This window comes from Hylobates moloch, unplaced genomic scaffold (genome assembly GCF_009828535.3).
Source record: "Hylobates moloch isolate HMO894 unplaced genomic scaffold, HMol_V3 SCAFFOLD_3, whole genome shotgun sequence".
Classification (NCBI taxonomy): Eukaryota; Metazoa; Chordata; class Mammalia; order Primates; family Hylobatidae; genus Hylobates; species Hylobates moloch.
The window spans coordinates 93,260,015-93,280,322 of NW_026652278.1; the positions used below are offsets into that span (position 1 = coordinate 93,260,015).

Genomic DNA, 20,308 nt, shown 5'->3' on the forward strand with positions numbered 1-20,308 from the left:
AGAGGATTGACTCCAAATTCAAAAGAAGTTCTAGTGTGTAAAATGCTATCAAACAGCATCATGTGCTGCAGAAAAATCTTTCATGAAAGAAAGTGTCAATCGATGTGGCAAACTTCATTGTTATGGTCTTATCATAAGAAATTTCCACAGCCACCCCAACCTTCAGCAACCACCACACTGATAAGTCAGTTGTCATTAATATTGAGGAAAGATCCTCCACAAGCAAAAAGATTACAACTCACTGAAGGTCCAAATGATCATTTGCATCTGTAGCAATAAAGTATTTTTTTTTTTTTTTTTTTTTGAGATGAGGTCTTGCTCTGTCACCCAGGCTGGAGTGCAATGGGGCAATCTCTGCTCACTGCAACCTCTAAGAGCCTCCTGGGTTCAAGCAAGTCTCCTGCCTCAGCCTCCCAAGTAGCAGGGATTACAGGTGCTCACCACCACGCCCAGCTAATTTTTGTATTTTTAGTAGAGACAGGGTTTCACCATGTTGACCAGGCTGGTCTTGAACTCCTGACCTCAAGTGATCCACCCACCTCAGCCTCCCAAAGGCATGAGTCACCACACCTGGCCAAAGTATTTTCAGTTAAAGTATGTACAATGGTTTTTTAGACATAATGTGATTGCACACTTAATAGACTAAAATATAGTTCAAACATAACTTTTATATGCAATGGAAAATCAAAAAATCATTGCAATATTCACTTCTTTGCAGTGGTCTGGAACTAAACCTATAACATCTCTGAGGTATATCTGTATTTTAGTAGGGATGGTGGTTACATGGGTATATACAAGAAAAGAAAACGACAGGCCAATATCACTGATGAACATAGATGCAAAAATCCTCAACAAAATACTAGCTAACTATATTCAGCAAGACATTCAAAGTATCATTCACAATAATTCAGTGGGATTGATCTCTGGGCTGCAAGATTGGTGCAACAAACTCAAATCAATCAACATGATTCACTATATTAGCAGAATAAAGGGCAAAAACTATATGATCAGGCCGGGCATGGTGGCTCACACCTGTAATGTAAGCGCAGCACTTTGGGAGGCCAAGGCAGGAGGATCGTTTGAACTCAGGAGTTCGAGACCAGCCTGGGCAACATGGCGAAACTCCATCTCTACAAAAAAATACAAAAATTAGCCAGGTGTGGTGGCACATGCCTGTAGCCCCAGCCACTCAGGAGGCTGAGACAGGAGGATCACTTGAGCCCGGGAGGTAGAAGTTGCAGTGAGCAGAGATTGTGCCATTGCACTCCAGCCAGGGCAACACAGTGAGACCTCATCAAAAACAAACAAACAAACAAAACACACCATAATCAATTACATAGTTGCAAAAAAAATTTGGAAAAAATTCAACATCTTTTTATAATAAAAACTATTAATCAATTTCATATAGAAAGAATGTTTCTCAACACAGTAAAGGCCATATATGACAAGCCCATAGCTAACATACTCAACATGTTCTCTAAGAGCAGGAACAAAATAAGGATGCCTGCTCTCATCCCTTCTGTTCAACATAGTACTGAAAGTCCTAGCCAGATCAGTTAGGCGAGAGAAAGAAATAAAAAGTATCCAAATAGGAAAGGAAAAAGTAAAATTATCTGTTTGCTGATGACTTGATCTTACATGCAAAAAACTTTAAACATTCCACCAAAAAGCTGTTAGAACTAGTAAACGAATTCAGTAAAGCTGCAGGCCACAAAATCAACTTACAAAAATCAGTAGTGCTTCTATACACTAACAATGAGCTATCTGAAAAAGAAATTAATTAAACAATCCCATTTACAATAGCATTAAAAAATAAGATAATCAGGAGTAAATTGAAACAAGGAAGTGAATGATATGTATACTGAAAATTATAAAACATTGATGAATAAAATTGAAAATGACATAAATAAATGGAAATATATCCTGTGTTCATGGATTGGAAGAATAAACATTGATAAAAATCATAATACCCAAAGCAATCTACAGAGTCAATGCAATTCCTATCAAAATTCCAATGTCACTCTTCACAGAAATGGAAAAATTAATCCTAAAATTTGTATGGAAACACAAAGGATCCTGAATGGCCAAAACAATCTGGGTCAAAAAGATCAATGACGAAGACATCACGCTACCAAATTTCAAAATATATTACAAAGCTCTAGTAACAAAACAGTATGATGCTGGCATAAAAACAGAAACATTGATCAATGGTGTAGGATTGAACCCAGAAATAAACCTACACATCTATGGTCAATTGATTTTTAACAAAGATACCAAGAATACACAATGGTGAGAGGACAGTTTCTTTAATAAATGGTGTTGGGAAACCTAAATAGGCACATATGGAAGAAGAATAAAGATGGACTCTTATTTCACCCCTTACACAATAATCAACTCAAAATAGATTAAAGACCTAAATGTGAGAACTGAAACTATAAAACTACTAGAAGAAAACATAGGGAGAAAGCTTTATGACATTGAGCTAGGCAGTGATTTCTTGAGTATGACCCCAAAAGTACAGGCAATAAAAGCAAAAATAAACAAATGGGATTGCATTGAAATAAAAAGCTTCTGCACAGCAAAGGAAACAATAAAGTAGAGAAACAGCCCACAGATCAGGAGAGAACATTTTAAAATTGCACATTGTTAAGGGGCTAATACCCAAAATATATAAGGGACTCAAACTACTCAATAAACAAGAAAACGAATAATCCTATTTAAAAATGGGCAAAGGACTTAAATAGACATTTGTCAAAAGAAGGCATACAAATGGCCAACAGATATATGAAAAATGCTGAACATCTCTAATAATCAGAAAAATACAAATTGAAATCACAATGAGATATCACTCCATACCCACTAGATTGGCTGTTATCAAAATGATAAAACATAACAAGTATTTGCAATGATGAGAAAGGGGAACCTTTGTACACTATTGGTGAGTACATATCTTTTTTAAGACTGTGATATCCTTTTGATAAATTGACACTTTTAACTTTGTATAACTATCTTGAAAACAGTAAGGAGGTTCTTCAAAAAGCTAAAAATAGAATTACCATATGATCCATCAGTCTCACTTCTGGATATTTGCCCAAAGGAACTGAAATTAATATGTCAAAGAGATGTCTACACTCCCATGTTCACTGCAGCATTATTTACAATCGACAAGATATGGAAACAACTTAAGTGACCATCAACAAATAAATGGATTTTTATGTAATTATATAAAACCTATATACAGCAGGATGCTATTCAGCTTTAAAAAAGAAAAAACAGGAAATTCTGTCATTTTCAAAAATGTAGATAAATCTGAGGACATACGTTAAATGAAATAAGCCAGGCACAGAGAAACTAATACTGTATGATCTCATCTATACGTGGACTCTAAAAAAGTCAACCTCATAGAAGTAGATAGTAGAATGGTGATTACCAGAGTCTGGGGGTGGGGATGAATGGGAAAAGGGAAGATGTTGGGCAATGGGTACTAAGTTTCAGTTGGAGAGGAGAAATTAGTTCTGGTGTTCTATTGTACAGCATGGTGATTAAAGTTAATAATTTGTGTATACTTCAAGGTAGATAATAGAGAGGATTTTAAATATTCTTACCACAAAGAAATGATAAATATTTGAGGTGATGGATATGTTAGTTAGCCTTATTTGATTATTCCACAGCGTATGTAGTATCAAAACATCACATTGCAGCTCATAAGTATATACAATTTTTATTTTTGTCAAATAAAATTAAAAACTGTTTTAAAAAGCATGAAATTTGGAAAAGGCATTAACAAATAAATCAGAAAATGGAAAATAAAGCCCAAAACAGACCCATGTATATATAAGACTTTTTAGCCATAAAAATATAGCATTTGGAATCACTGATGAAAGAATGTACAATTCAATAAATGGCTAGGGAATGTGCAACTACCATTTGGGGAATAAATTAAGTTGTATTTCTACCAGATAGCACGTAAAAACTTCTGACTGGATTAAAACATAAAATGCTAATTAACCATAAATCATTAGAAGAAAAATTAATATAATATTTTTATAACATTACTTGGGATAAAGATGCCTTCTAAAAACACTGTGAGCTCAAAAGGTGAAAAGATCCAATTACATGACACTTTAAAAATTCTATTTGTTGCATGATATCTTTTAAAACATTAAAAGACAAGTAGAAGACATATTTGCAACATATGTAACTGGCAAAGAATATATAAAGAGCTTCTAAAAAGACAACAATTCACAGAAGAAATTCAAATACTGAATAAACATAAGATGTTCAAGTTCTCTAAAAATTATAAAAATGCAAACTAAAACAAGAGTGATATATCACTTTATACCTATCAAACTGGCAAATTTTTATTTTATTTAATTTATTTTGCAAGAGCTCCTTAAGGAACCATTAGTGAAAATTTAAAGTATTGATAATATCCAGTGTTAGCAAGGATTTCGGGAAAGGAAGACTTATGCATACTTCATGAGAGAACCAATTAGTAAAGCCCTTTTGGAAAGCAATTTAACAGTATCTTTTTTTTTTTTTTTTTTTAGACAGTCTCACTCTGTAGACCAGGCTGAAGTGCAGTGGCGCGATCTTGACTCACTGCAACCTCTGCCTCCTAGGTTCAAACGATTCTCATGCCTCAGCCTACCAAATAGCTAGAATTACAGTCGTGTGCCACCACGCCGAGCTAATTTTTGTGTTTTTAGTAGAGATGGGATTTTGCCTTTCGCCATGTTGGCCAAGCTGGTCTCAAACTCCTGACCTCAAGTTATCCTCCCACCTCAGCCTCCCAAAGTGCTGGGGTTACAGGTGTGAGCCACAAGGTCCAGCCAATAGTAACTTTTAAAGTTAAAATTTTACATATTCTTTTATCTGATAATTTTGTATCAATCCAACCTATAGATTTAAAATATGGGCACAAAGATATTTGAACAAGGATGTTTATTATCGCATCGCTTGTAATAATGAAAAATTTTAAATAATCCAAATATTTATAAATACAGAGACTAGTTTAATAACTCGTGGCATATCAAAAATACTAGGTAATGATATGCAACTATTAAGAATAAGATAGAACTTTGTGTATCACCATGGGACAGTCACTAAGACATATTCATTGAGTTTCATACTTACGCATAAAGTACTATTTTACTTGTTTTTAAAATCTACATTTCATATATATTAATGCAGAGAAAAAGGACTCAAATTATACACATTAATATATGTGTGTATTTATAATGTGTGAGGTAAAGATAAACTTTTAGTTTTACCCTATGTATTTCCATATATTTGAATATTTTATAAAAATAATTTATTCCTATATTGCCTATATAACAAAACTACAGAGAAAAAAATAATCCTTAAAAATACAATTACGACCGAGTGTGGTGACTCACACCTGTAATCCCAGCACTTTGGGAGGCCCAGGCAGGTGGATCACCTGAGGTCAGGAGTTTGAGACCAGCCTGGCCAACATGGTGAAACCCCGTCTCTACTAAAAATACAAAAATTAGCTGGGCGTGGTGGTGCGTGCCTATAATCTCAGCTACTTGGGACAGGAGAATCGCTTGAACCTGGGAGGCAAAGGTTGCAGTGAGCCCAGATCGAGCCACTGCACTCCAGCCTGGGCAACAGAGTGAGACTGTTTCAAAAAAAAAAAAAAATTACATATACTAAATACAATTTACAAAAAAAAACATGACTCTATGAATCATTAAACAATAGATAATGTTGCCAACCTTCCTTAAATTTTCCAAAATGCCCATTTTTACAGTTTATCCAACAAATATTGATTTAGGGTCACTAAGCAATGGGAATTGTGTTAGGCACTTAGACATACTGGTCAGAGAAAACATAGCCAACTACCCTCTTTGAGTTTATAGTCTATTTGGAAATAGAGAAAACTAAATAAGTGATTAAATAAAATATGATGAATGTTAAAACTCGGAAAAGGTGGGGTGCAAGAAAGAGGAAATAGCAAGAAAACCTAATGTAATCTAATCTAATCTAAAGCTGAGTCAAATAACAAGAAAACCTAATCTAAGAGATTTGGCCTCCTAGAAAAGATGGTTAGGTTACAACCAAAATGTTGACAAAGAGTTTGCCACCAAGGAACAGAGGAGCAGGTGCTGGGGAAGAAAAGGAAAAGGACCAAAATGAGAATGTCCGAGGCAGAAGGAATATCATGTACAAAATCGGTATGGTTGGACTGTAGTGTATGAGGGGCTGCATGGTAATGGATTAGTTCGGAGAGGGAGCTTGGGCCTTCTTTGTGAAGGATCATGGTAAGAAAGGAAGGACTTATCCTAAGGCCAACTGCAATCATTAACAGTAACAGGCTCAGATTTAGGTCAGGTTTTTGAAAGATTATGTTGGATGATTACGGAGAAAGAACTCCAGTGGCACAAAAATGGAGGCAGGGCCGGGCTCGGTGGCTCACGCCTGTAATCCCAGCACTTTAGGAGGCCGAAGCAGGTGGATCACAAGGTCAGGAGATCCAGACCATCCTGGCTAACACAGTGAAACCCCGTCTCTACTAAAAATATAAAAAATTAGCCAGGAGTTATGTCAGGCCCCTGTAGTCCCAGATACTCGGGAGGCTGAGGCAGGAGAATGGTGTGAACCCGGGAGGAGGAGCTTGTAGTGAGCCGAGATGGCGCCACTGCACTCCAGCCTGGGCGACAGAGCGAGACTCCATCTCAAAAAAAATATTAAAAAAATGGAGGCAGAAAAATCTATCAGAATGCAATTCTAGTAATGCAGGCAATAGGGACAAAAATAAGGGAAACGTTTGAAAGATATTTAGCAGGTGGAATTCAGTGGGATTTAGTGACTAGGTTAATGTGTTAAGGAAAGGGAGAGGAAAGAATCAAGAATAAATTCCAGCCTTCTATGCATCCACCATTATCTGCACCCACCTACCTACATATTAATTTATTTAAATCATAGAGGTGATTCTCTCTGTTAATCATTTTAAATTTAACTATTTTCTAGAGCTATCTGAAATGATTTCCTTCTTTGAGAAGCCTTATATATTACTTCATTATTGTCTATGTACTTGTGGTTCATGTTTCTTCTGAAAATGGAGTTCTAGCCTAGAAATTAAATGAGACTATCTACTATATGTCCAAAGTTTTGTAAATTGTAACAAGGAATGACCTGTAGCAAAACTACTGTCCGATAGTTTCATTTACATTTACAGGAGAATAAAAAGAGGGAGGCCGGGCGTGGTTGCTCACGCCTGTAATCCTAGCACTTTGGGAGGCCGAGGCAGGCGGATCATCTGAGGTTGGGAGTTCAAGATCAGCCTGACCAACATGGAGAAACCCCATCTCTACTAAAAATACAGAATTAGCCTGGCTTGGTGGCGCGTTCCTGTAATCCCAGCTACTCAGGAGGCTGAGGCAAGAGAATTGCTTGAACCCAGGAGGCAGAGGTTGCAGTGAGCCTAGATCGTGCCATTGCACTCCAGCCTGGGCAACAAGAGCGAAACTCCATCTCAAAAAAAGAGAGAGAGAGAGAGAGAGCAAACAGAACACAAATGAAAAGTTTACAAACAAACCATTCTGTTGGGTTATGCTGCCGGTGGGTCAATAAGCAATCAGTATTGATTATTGTTTCAGTTAGATGCTATGGTGGGTTGAATAATAGCCACCTCCTCAATCCCCCAACTGCCCTTCTCTGCAAATATGTCCATGTCTTGACCATGGAACCTGTGAATAGGTCACCTTACATGGCAAAAATGCCTTTGCAAATGTCACTGAATTAAAGACTGTGAGAAAGGGAGATTATCCTGAATTATCCAAGTGGGTCCTTATAAGTACAATCACAAGGGTCCTTATAAGAGAGGAGCTGGAGGGTCAGAGTCAGAGAAGGCGATGTGATCATGGAAGGAGATGCCAGTGATGTGGCCATGAAGGCGGGCAGCCTCTGGAAGCAGGAAAGGGGCAGGGACAGAGTCTCCCCTAGAGCTTCCAGAAGGCAAGCAGCCCTGCACAGCCATTTTAAACTTCTGACCTCCTGAACTGTAAGATAGTAAATTCCTGTTGTTTTTAAGCCACTAAATTTGTAGTGATTTGTTATAGCAGCAATAAGAAACTAATACAGGTAGTCTTTAAAATAATGTGTCAACCCAGGTTTCACTACACTGAACAGATTATTTTACCTCTAACCCAGTGGTCCCCAGCCTTTTTGGCACCAGGGTCTGGTTTCGTGGAAGACAATTTCTCCATGGACCCAGGGTAGGGTGGAGGTGGTGGGGTTTGGGGATGATTCAAACACATTACATTTATTGTGTACTTTACTTCTGTTATTACATTATAATATACAATGAAATAATTATACAACTCGCCATAATGTAGAATCAGTGGGAGCCCTGTGCTTGTTTTCCTGCAACTAGCCAGTCTCATCTGGGGGTAATGGGAGACAATGACAGATCATCAGGCATTAGATTCTCATAAGGAGCAGGAAACCTCGATCCCTCACATGCACATTTCACCATGGGGTTCACACTTTTGTGAGAATCTAATGCCACCACTGATCTGACAGGAGGAGGAGTTCAGGCAATAGGTAATGCAAGTGATATGGAGCGGCTGTAAATACAAATGAAGCTTCATTCACCCATTACTCACCTCCTACTGTGCAGCCCAGTTCCTGACAGGCCACAGACCACTGCTGGTCTGTGGCCTGGGGGTTGGGGACCCTTGCTGTAACCTACAGATTAAACCAGAACAATTAATCGTGAATTTCTTGAATTCAGGGCTCCCATACACCTAAAAACTTTATTTGCACATACCTGTAACCTCCTTTTCTTCAAACTAATAGAGACATTCTACTCTCTGAAGATGTATTCTGTTACCCTGTCTCCTTGTTCCATCATCTATTTGCGCCTGGGTCTTTCTTCATCAATGATCCCTCTCTCCTGTATCTTTACTCTTTTCCTCTCAATGGATTCTACCTATCTATCTACAGACAGGTTCAAATAATAATCACAACAGCATTTATGGCATCTTTTCTATATGCCAGCCATTAGGCTATGTTCTGCTTCATTATAGGATTTAATCCCCTGAGATAAGATTTTATGAGAAGTAACAGATTTACTGTGAGGCTAATGAATTTAAACTCCAGGGCATTCAGTTGTACGAGCCATTTCCAAAGCACTGTATCTAATTTCACATTTATACTTTTGTATTCCTTTCTTTAAAAGGCCCTCGAAATTGTGTGAGCTTCAAGGCTCCACAAACCAGAACGCATCCTGCCTATAAAATACATGTTATTATCTCCATCTTACAAATTAGAAAACTGAGCTGTGGCGAGGTTTCATAATTTGCTTAAGGTTATGTTATATTATCAGTAAGAGCCATAGCAATAACTCAACATCATTGTTTCTGACTACAGTCTAGGCACTGATAATTTACCCATTAACTCATAACTCATCAGAAAATTTCTTACCCAAACATGTTCCTTTTTTGCCAATTTCAGCTTTCTGTTCATTAATAGTTTATGTCTCTTTTATTTTAGAATCCAAGGAATAATCTGCATTTACTATCTTTACTTCCTTACTTTACACTTTCTTTAAACTTACTATAATCTAGTCTTTACCTCCATGATGACACTAAAACTTTTACCACGGTAACCAGTAGCCTCCAACTCACAAAATCCAATGAATGATTTTTATTCCTAACCATACTTAAGCTTTCTATTGACCACTCCTTCCCTCCTAAAGCCTTCTTCTTCCTTGCTTACTAAGACATGCTTTCCTCCTTCTCCCTCCCTTGGAGATACTCTTTCTCACATTTACTCTACTCCTCCTTTATTTGTCCCCATTTCCTCATCCCACACTTTAAATATCAGTGAAGTTTATAGCATTATTTCTTCTACCCTCTTCTCAATTTACTTCCTTGGGGTTATCTCATTTTCATATTTCTCACAGCTTTAACTAAACTCTCATAGTCTCCAATTTAGCTGGGTATGGGGCCTATAATCCTAGTGCTTTGGGAGACTAAGAGTGGGAGGCTAGCTTTAGGCCAGGAGTTTGAGACCAGCCTGGGCAACATAGAGACCGTGTCTCTACAAAAAATAAATATGTATCTAATACACACATCAGATATACACACATCTTTTCACTGTCTTAGCCATGTATCACAAATTACAGACCTATAGTACAATTGCTTAATGGACACCTTCATCTAGATTCCGCCATCTCCAATTCAGCAGTTCTCATCTGCTGTTCTTTCTGCTTAATCCATCTAGTCAATCAAGTCAAACCCCAGGAACTATGCTTGAATCTTTCCATTTCCTCAACTTCTACCTCTAATCTCTACCAATTCCTTTTCATACTGTATTTCATTCTTTTTCTTTAAACCAACTGTGATTGCTTTAGTTCAGACTAGCACAATATATGACATCCTTTATCTTAAAAAGCCACCAAGGCCGGGTGCGGGGGCTCACACCTGTAATCCCAGCACTTTGGGAGGCCGAGGCGGGTGGATCCTCTGAGGTCAGGAGTTTGAGGCCATCCTGGCCAACATGGTGAAACCCTGTCTCTACTAAAAATACAAAAATTAGCTGGGCATAGTGACACATGCCTGTAATCCCAGCTACTCGGGAGGCTGAGGTAGGAGAATCGCTTGAACCCAGGAGGCAGAGATTGCAGTGAGCTGAGATCATGCCATTGCACTCCAGCCTGGGCAACAAGAGAGAAACTCCCTCTCAAAAAAAAAAAAAAAAAGCCACCAAATTTGTTTTACTAACTGCATTTTAACCTCCCCAATACTCTCTCTCTCTTTCTCTCTCTCCCCCCCCCCCCCCCCCCCCATCTCTCCACTGTCCTACCTATTTCCTCCAGGGTGCTTTTTCTGAAATGCAAATCAGATCACATTACTTTCCCTGTTTTAAGCCGTTCTTGTCTTTCTGTTGCCAAGGTGGTCAAACAAATGTGTTGCATGGCAAAAAGAGACATTTGCTATCTATCCGTAAATGCATTTGACCTTACCTTCTAAGGTCTCTGCCTCAAAGCTTATATTTTAACCATTCTAAACATATGCAGTTCTTAAACCATGTTGTTTCACATCTCTTTCATATGCATGCCAGTCTGTCTGGCCAGCTTCCATTTCTATGGTCCTATATACAGATTGTTTAAAACTCAACATGTGTCATCTCCTCCTTTCTCCCCTCATCAAGTAAAACTGATTACCTCCCCACATTGTGATCTGTTATTTTACTTTGTATGTTTATCTGCTCTGCTACTAAACACACTGCATTGCAATTATTTATTAATGTGTCTATATCTTCTTGTAGTATGTGAGTACCTCAAGGTCAGGGATCATGCTTGAATTCCCAGTTCTTGACTTCATGTCTGGAACATGGTAGGAATACATAAATATTGAATGAATTAATTGATCAATAATACAATAACTGAATACAAGAATTACCCAAAAAATGAAGATTTGTTAAGGAGTGATAGATTTTAAAAATAGTCTCAAAGGGCCAGGTGCAGTGGCTCATGCCTGTAATCATGGCATTTTGGGAAGATGAGGCAGAAGGATCACTTGAGGCCAGGAGTTCAAGACCAGCCTGGACAACATAGCAAGACCCTGTCTTTACAAAAATAATACAAAAATTAGCTGGATGTGGTGGTGTGCACCTGTAGTCTCCCACCTACACAGAAGGCTGAGATGGGAGGATTGCTTGAGCCCAGGAATTGGAAGCTGCAGTAAGCTATGATTGTGCCAGTGTCCTCCAGCCTGGGTGAAAGTGAGGAACTGTTTCTAAAAAAAATAAAATAAAATAAAATTTAAAAAACAGTCTCAACGATAAATCTTTTAGGCTTTTGGAGACTTCTAATTATGACCAAGATGGTTTAACAGAACCAGTTTTACCATCTTTTCTAAAAAAATTAAGATACTGGAGAAAATACATCAAACACCAGTTCTCAAGACATTGAACATCAGACAACAAAAGACGATGATCCCTGAGACAGGAAATAAATGAAAGAAGCCCTGTGAATTGCCCTGGCATACTTCTTGGAGAAAATTTTCAGGTTGCATGCAAGGAGGAGGACAGGATATCTCTTAGTCTCCCAGAGATGAGATGAACTAGGCATCCAAGAATGCCAAAGTGGCTAGAATTTGCAGGCAGAGTACCAGAGATGAGACAGCTTCAGAGGAAATGATACCAGAGACCAGTCTCCCTTAAGCAACCAAAGAATATATAAGTATATATGTGGGTGTCAGGAAACTACTTGAGGCCAAATACAGAACTGTACAAAATGATTTCAGCAAACAATCCCACAGTTCACACAGGACTAGGAATTACGCCAGAGTGGAAAGCCTCAGACTTCATGGAGCACTGAGTACTGTATTCAAAAAGTTTGCCTCAGTGTAGGGGCATATTTAGTCCTAGAGGAATACTGCTGCTCTGGTCTACCCCAACTACACACACACAACAAGCTCAAAGTAAGACCCAAAAGATCCTACAGTTTTCAAGTAACTACATTCAAGAACAAAGCTCAATAATATTTATAGGAATACAAAATATCCAACACCCAACATGAAAAAATTCACAACTGTGTGGATTCCGATAAAAAATTACCCAGGTAGGCAAAGAAAACGAAAAATATGATGTAAAATAGGAGAAAATAAATCAATTGAAGTTATCAAAACAAATGCAGATGATAGGATTAGTAGATAGACATTAAATAGTTATCATAGCTGTATCCCACATGTCCAAGAAGCTAGAGGAAAAACTGAACATATTACATAAAGACATGGAAGATATAAGAAGAACCACATTAAAATTTTAAAGATAAAATCTATAATATCTGTGATGAAAAACACACTGGATTGATTTATGATAGAATAGACATTGTAAAATAATAGATTAGTGAACTTGAAGACCTAGCAATGAAAACTATCCAAAATAAATAGAGAAAAAAAAAAAAGTCCGGGTATGGTGGCTCATCCCTGTAATCCCAACACTTTGGAAGGCCAAGGCGGGTGGATCACTTGAAGTCAGGAGTTCAAGACCAGCCTGGCTGACATGGTGAAACTGTCTCTACTAAAAACACCAAAATTTAGCCAGGCATGGTGGCACACACCTGTAATCCCTGTTACTTGGGAGGCTGAGGCAGGAGAATCACTTGAACATAAGAGGTAGAGACTGCAGTGAGGTGAGATCATGCCTCTGCCCTCCAGCTTGGGCGACAGCACAAGACTCCGTCTCAAAAAATAAAAAACAAAACAAACAAAACAAAAAACGAAGAAAAAAAAAGCTAGCAGAGCATCATTGAGCTGTGGAACATTTCAAAAGGCCTAACTAATATTTATGGCATTGGCATCCCCAATAGTGGTTGAGAAAAGGGGAGGAATCTGAAGAAATAATGGCCAAAAAACCTTTCAAATTTGGTAAAAACTATCAAAACCAAAGATGCAAGAAGCACAAGAAATAGAAGGAAAACTACACCAATATAGGTCATAATCAAATTGGCTACAACCAGGAAAAAAAGAGAAAACTCTGAAAGCAATCAGAAATAATACATTACTGACAGTAATAAAAATAAGAATAATGGAAGGCTTTTTGTCAAAAACAAGGCAAGCCAGGAAACGGGGAACCAATGTCTTTAAAGTATTGAAAGGAAAAACTACCAACCTAGGACTTTCACTCAGTAAGAAAGTACAACAACATCTTCTCAGTGAAATTATTTTTCAAAAAGAAACGAAAATTATTTTGTTCTGAGAACTAAAATAATTTACCTTATCACACCAGCTCTGTAAGAAATGTTAAAAGAAATCCTTGAAGCAAAAGGAAAACAATACCAGATGGAAATCTAAGTCTACACAAAGGAGTGAAGAGCACCAGAATGGTAACTACATGGGAACATTTGAAGACATTTTTATACTCTTTAAATCATTTCAAAGATAATCAACTGTTTAAAGCACAAATAATAATGTATAGTGGGGCTTGAAACATATGTAGAGTAAAATGCATGAAAATAACACGAAGACCAAGAGGGGAGAAATGGACTGATATTGTCCTAGATTTTTACTATTTATGTAGTGGTATCATGTTATGGGAAAGTAGACTATGTTAAGTTAAATAGATATTCTACAAATGCTAATGCAATTACTAAAATAATACAACAAAGAGTTATAGCAAATAAGTCAACAGGGAAGATAAAATGGGTCATTTAAAAACTCAATCTTGGCCAGGTGTGGTGTCTCACACCTGTAATCCCAGCACTTTGGGAGGCCAAGGCAGGTGGATCACCTGAGGTTAAGAGTTTGAGACCAGCCTGGCCAACTTGGCAAAACCCCATCTCTACTAAAAATACAAAATTAGCAGGGTGTGGTGGCAGGTGCCTTTAATCCCAGCTGTTTGTGAGGCTGAGGCAGGAGAATCATTTGAATCTAATAGGTGGAGGCTGCAGTGAGCTGAGATCATGCTACTGCACTCCAGCCTGGATGACAGAGCAAGGCTTCATCTCAAAAAGAAAAAAAAAACTTAATCTAAAAGATGGTACAAAAAGAGAAAGAGAAGACCAAACAAAAAGTGGACAAATAGAAAACAAATAACAAGATGGTAGATAATCACACTAAATATAAATGGTCTAAACATACCTGTTAAAAAGCAGAAATAGGCAGATTTGATAATGTTATGGCCAGGATGTTTGTATCTCCCCATAATTTATATGCTGAAACCCAATCACCAATGTGAAGCTATTAGGAGGCAGAGCCCTTAAGAGGTGATTAGGTCATGAGGACAGTGCCCCAATGAGTGGAATTAGTGATCTTTAAAAGAGGAACCAGAGTGTGAGAGTGGCCTCACTCCTCCCACCATGTAAGGAAACAACTAGAAGCCACCATCTATGAACCAGGAAGCAGGCCCTCACCAGACACTGAATTTGCCTTGATCTTGAGCTTCTCAGGCTCCAGAACTCTGAGAATAACTTTCTTTTGTTTATAACCTATTTGAGTTTATTTTATTTTGTTATAGCAGCCCAAATGTACAAGACAGATGAGAAAGCAAAATCCAATACAATGCTGCCTAAAATAAACTCACTTTAAATAGAAAGGCACAAATAGAATAAAAGGATGGAAAGATAGACTGTACTAAAATAAAATCAAAAGAAAGATGCAGTGGTTATGTTAATATTAAATAAAGGAGACTTTAAAGCAAAGAATACTACCAGAGATAAAGAAGATTATTTCATAATGATAAAGTTATCACTTCTTCAAGAGAACATAGTAATCTCAAATGTATATGAAGCTAATAACAGAGCTTCAAAATATATAATGCAAAAACTGATAGAATTGCAAATAATAGAGATTTCAACAACTCTCTCAATAATTGATAGAGGAACTAGACAGAATATAAGTAAAGATACAGAAGACTTGGACAACACCATGAACCAATTTGACCTAAATGACATTTGCAAAACACTCCATCCAACAATACAAGAATGCACATTTTTTTTTGGTTCACATGGACTGCTTACCAGAATAGATCATATTTTGTGGCACATAACAAGTCTCAAAACATTTATAATGGTTCAAGTTATACAAAGTTGTTCTCAGACCTTAATGGAATTATATTAGAAATCAAAAAGTAACAAAAAGATATCTAGAAAAATCTAGAAATATCTGGAAATAAAATAACATAGATCTAGAAAAAATCAAAGGGAAAATGAATCAAAGGAGAAAGTATAAAGCATTTTGAGTTGAATGAAAAAACAACATACAAAAGCTTGTGAGATGCAAGTGAGGCAAAGAAATATAGCACTAAGTGCCTATATTAGAAAAAAAGAAGACTTCAAATCAATGTCCTCAGTTTCTACCTTTTAAAAAAGAATAGCAAATGAAAACCAAAATTAAACATTAATAGAAGAAGACAAAAATCAGACAGAAATCAGTGAACTAACAAATCAACATATAGAGACAATTAATAAAACCGAAAGCTGGTTCTCTGATAGGATAATAAAAGTTGGCAAACGTTTAGCCATACTGATCAGGAAAGAGAGATGGCACAAATCAATAATTCAAGAATGAGAGAAGTGATATCACTACAGATTGTAGAGAAAATAAAAGAATCATAAAGGACTTATATATAATAGTTCTTTTTATGTCCATAAATTCAACAATTTAAATAAAATAGATAAGTTTCTTGAAAAAAAACAAACTACCAAAGCTTATTTAAGGACATTTAGGCCTAGCATGGTGGCTCATGCCTGTAATCCCAGCACTTTGGGAGGCCGAGATGGGTGAATCATTTGAGGTCAGGAGTTCCAGACCAGCCTGGCCAACATGGTGAAACTAAAAAAATACAAAAATTGGCCGGGCAGTAGTGGCGCACACCTGTAATCCCAGCTACTCAGGAGGCTGAGGCAGGAGAATCACTTGAACCCGGGAGGCGGAGGTTGCAGTGAGCCGAGATTGTGCCACTGCACTCCAGTCTGGGTGACAGAGTGAGACCCTGTCTCAAAAAAAAAAAAAAATTCATCTAGACAATTTTGGAAAAAATATATCCTAACTCATTCTTTCAGCCAGCGTTGCTCTTTGCTCTTTTACTAAAACCAGATAAAGACATTCTAATAAAATAACTTCACAGAAGAATATCCCTCATGAATGTATGTACAAAAAAAACTAAATAAAACTTTAGCAAATAAAATCCAGCAATATATCAAAAGGAAACTTCATCATGAACAAGTGGGATTTATCCCAGGAATGCAAAGTTGATTTAACATTTAAAAATAAATGAATATGATTTACTATATTTTTTAAAAGAGGGAAAAGAAAAGCCATATCACAGTATCAATTAATGTACAAAAAGAATTTGACAAAATCCAACTTCCATTTCCAATCTTAAAAAAATCTCTTGGCAAGCTAGGAGTAGAATGGGACTTTCCTAACCTACTGAAAAACATTGATGAAAAGTCTGCACTTAATTTTTTAAATACCATTTACAATAACATCACAGATATGAAATATTTGATGATAAATCTGACAACATGTATGCAAGATCTGTACATTAAAAACTACAAATCATTGCTGAGATATATTAAAAATGATCTAAATAAATGGTGATATATATTATGCTCATGGATGAGACATTAAATATGGCTAAGATGTCCATAAGTAAGACTAAATTTTGCTAAAATCTTAGGCTAAGATTGACTAATAGGTCATCTGAAAATTTACTTATTAGTTCAATGTAATCTCAATAAAAAATTCCAGCAGAATCTTTTGTAAAAATCAACAAGCCAATGCTAAAATTATATGAAAATATAAAAACTTGGAAGAACCAGAAAAATTTTGAAAGAGAAGACCAATTTGAAAGAGAGAGAACTTTCATTACCTGACTTCAAGACTTATTATAAAGCTATAGTAATTATGACAGTGTGGTATTGATTTTTAAAATAGGCAAATAGATCAATAGAACAGAATAGGGTCTAAAATAAACCCACATATAAAGGGTCAATTGATTTTCAACAAAGTTGCAAAAGCAACTCAGTGGAGAAAGGGCAGTGTTTTAAACAAATTGTGCTGTAAAAATGGGATATTCATGGGCAAAAATTGAACTTTGATTTATACCCCCACCATATAAAAATCACTCTAAGTAGATCAAAGAACTAGATGTAGGAACTAGAACTATAAACCTCTAGACCAAACATGAGAAAAAGTCTATCTGTAACCTTGGGTTAGGCAAAGAATTTCATAGACACCACACCATAAGCATGACTCATAAAACGAAAAAGATAAGTTGAACATCATCAGAATTTAGACTAAGAGAAGATATTTGCAAATTACATATCTGATAGGTAACTTACATACAGAATACATAAAAACTCTCAAAATTTTATAATAAAAAACAGGCAAGCCATAAAAAAATGAGCAAAAGATTTTAACATACACCTTATTAAAGAAGGTATGTGGATGGCAAGTTGAGCACTTGCTCAACATCATCAGTCATTAAGAAAATGCAAATTAAAATCACAATGAGATACCACTATGTTTGTGATATCAAAAATTAAAAAGAGCAACTATACCGAGTGTTGATGTAGATGCAGAATAACAAACATTAATATATTTCCAGTGGAGAAGTAAAATGACATAATTGGTTTGGGGCAGTTTCCTAAAAGGTTATACATACATATCATGTAATCCAGCCATTTTACTTCTAGGTATATAGTTAAGAGAAATAAAATCATATGTCCATGCAAAGACTTGTACATAAATATTCATAATTCATAAATATTTCATCAATCTATCTCTTGTATGAATTAAAATGCACCTTCTTGTAAATAGGAAATCACTTTATAGAGTAGTACCTTTTAATCAGGGAAGGGTCCCTGAAGTTAAGTGAGTTATAGCTGACTTTTTTTCTGCATCTAATCATCCATTAATAGGTGACTTTTAAAGAACATGAGGCTATGGTATGGTAGAAGGGGAACTTGGGGAAATTATTCCAGATGAGGAAAATATATCTTGTGGCTAGCCTAAAAGATAATTGAATTAAAAGAAAGTGAAAAAGTTGAAATACAGGAGAGAGCCAGGCTTAAAAGTCATGCTATGGTTTGAATATGTCCCCCAGTGTTCATGTGTTGAAAACTTAATCTCCAATGCAACAGTGCCGAGAAATGGGACCTTTCAGAGTGATTACATCATGAGGGATCTGCCCTCATGAATGCATTAATGTCATTATCACAGGAGTAGGTTCATTATCATGAGAGTGGATTTGTTATAAAAGTGAGTTCAGCCCTCTCTTGCTCTTTCCTTGTACTCTCTTCCCCTTCCACCTATCGCTATGGGATAAGGCTACATGAAGGCCCTCACAGGATGCTGGTCCCATGCAGTTGGACTTCCCAGCTACCAGAATTGTGACCACATAAATTTCTGTTCGTTATAAATAACCTGTTCTGTGGTTATAGCTGCACAAAACAGACTAAGATAGTCATTAATTTACATTTTTAATAAATTAATTTTTTAAAACTGTTGAACATTAACCAAGGAAACTGTGGCTGTGGTAACAGACATTGAGTGTATTTCTACAAGAAATGTTGACCCCATTTGACAACATTTGGGGATTTCTCCACAGCTGGATCACACTCCTCCCACCTTGTTATCCTCCCTCCTCCTAGAATCCTCTCCAACTCACCTCGCTCCATACTCCACCCTAACCACCAGGTCATTTCCCCATGAAGCAAAGGGAGAAAAGAAGTAGGCTCAACAGCCACAGACGAGTGAAAAGTAGTTGCAGACGTTGAATCTAAGAGTATTTTCTACTAACCACCAAGACTGCCTTCTGCCTGATATCAAGGGGCCAGCTCTGGGAAAGTTAGCAGTGCATCTGAATTCAGTGAAGGTCTTGGAGGAGAACCAAATCACCACATTCAGAAGAGTTCCAGGAACTCTGGGAGGCTGTACATTCCAAACAGAGAGAAAGAACACAGAAAGCAAGGCTTGAAATGGAGCCCAGAAAGGAATCTAGTAACAGGAGGCATTGAGTGGGAAAAATGAGCATTTTTAATTAAAGTTGCTCAGGAATTCTCAGAATCAATAGATAGTCTAAATAATGTTTGAAATATGCTTTTTACAGCATTCCTTTCTGTTCATTAAACTTCTTACTACAGTTCTCAACTAGAGTGCTAACAGAGAATAGCCTATGGAGGAGAACACTGGCTGATTCAGAGTAATAAATATGCCCCCGTGTACATACACAAAACAAAGTGCGATATTCATAACAAGCATAGTATTAGTGACTAGAGGCTGCTTCTAGGCACTATTTCACTTTTTACAGTTTCACAATAATAGTATATGGTATTGGGGGCATCATTATCTGTCAGTACATGGAGAAATATAATATTAAAAGAAATCTGGAAATTTTAGCAAGCACACCATAGAAAGTTTATTTTTAAAATTAAGTTCACCAAAGGATATTCTGACACATGCCGCAACATGGATGTACCTTGAGGACATTACACTAAGTGAAATAAGCCAGTCACAAAAAGACAAATACTATATGATTCTGCTTACTTAAGATCTAGAGTAATCAATTTCATAGAAAGAGAAAGTAAAGTGTCAGAAGCTGAGGGTAGGGAGGAATGGGGACTTATTTAATGGGTATAGAGCCTCGATTTTGCAAGATGAAAAAGTTCTGCAAATTGGTTGCACAACAATGTGAATATACTTAATAATATTGAACTGTACACTTACAAATAGTTAAGATAATAAATTTCATGTTTGCATATTTTAACATAATTTTAAAAGTATTTAAGGTAATGAAAAAAGTAAGTTCACCAGTAACCAGACTT

At 36.7% G+C, this 20,308-nt stretch overlaps 1 protein-coding gene across 6 annotated transcripts in view; it reads right to left on the minus strand.

The window, feature by feature from the left end:
- Positions 1 to 19,270, minus strand: part of LOC116461870 (coiled-coil domain-containing protein 7) — a 204,172-nt gene extending 184,902 nt beyond the window's left edge. For 4 of the 6 annotated variants that reach the window (XM_058436562.1, XM_058436564.1, XM_058436563.1 and 1 more), the window contains exon 1: positions 19,153 to 19,268. In XM_058436562.1, the coding sequence (XP_058292545.1) occupies positions 19,153 to 19,186 (34 nt within the window). In that variant the 5' untranslated portion in view covers positions 19,187 to 19,268. Of the gene's footprint in view, positions 1 to 19,152 lie in introns of all 6 variants that reach the window. The other 2 variants (XR_009212861.1, XM_058436565.1) reach the window with 2 other exon arrangements.
- Positions 19,271 to 20,308: the final 1,038 nt, after the last annotated feature.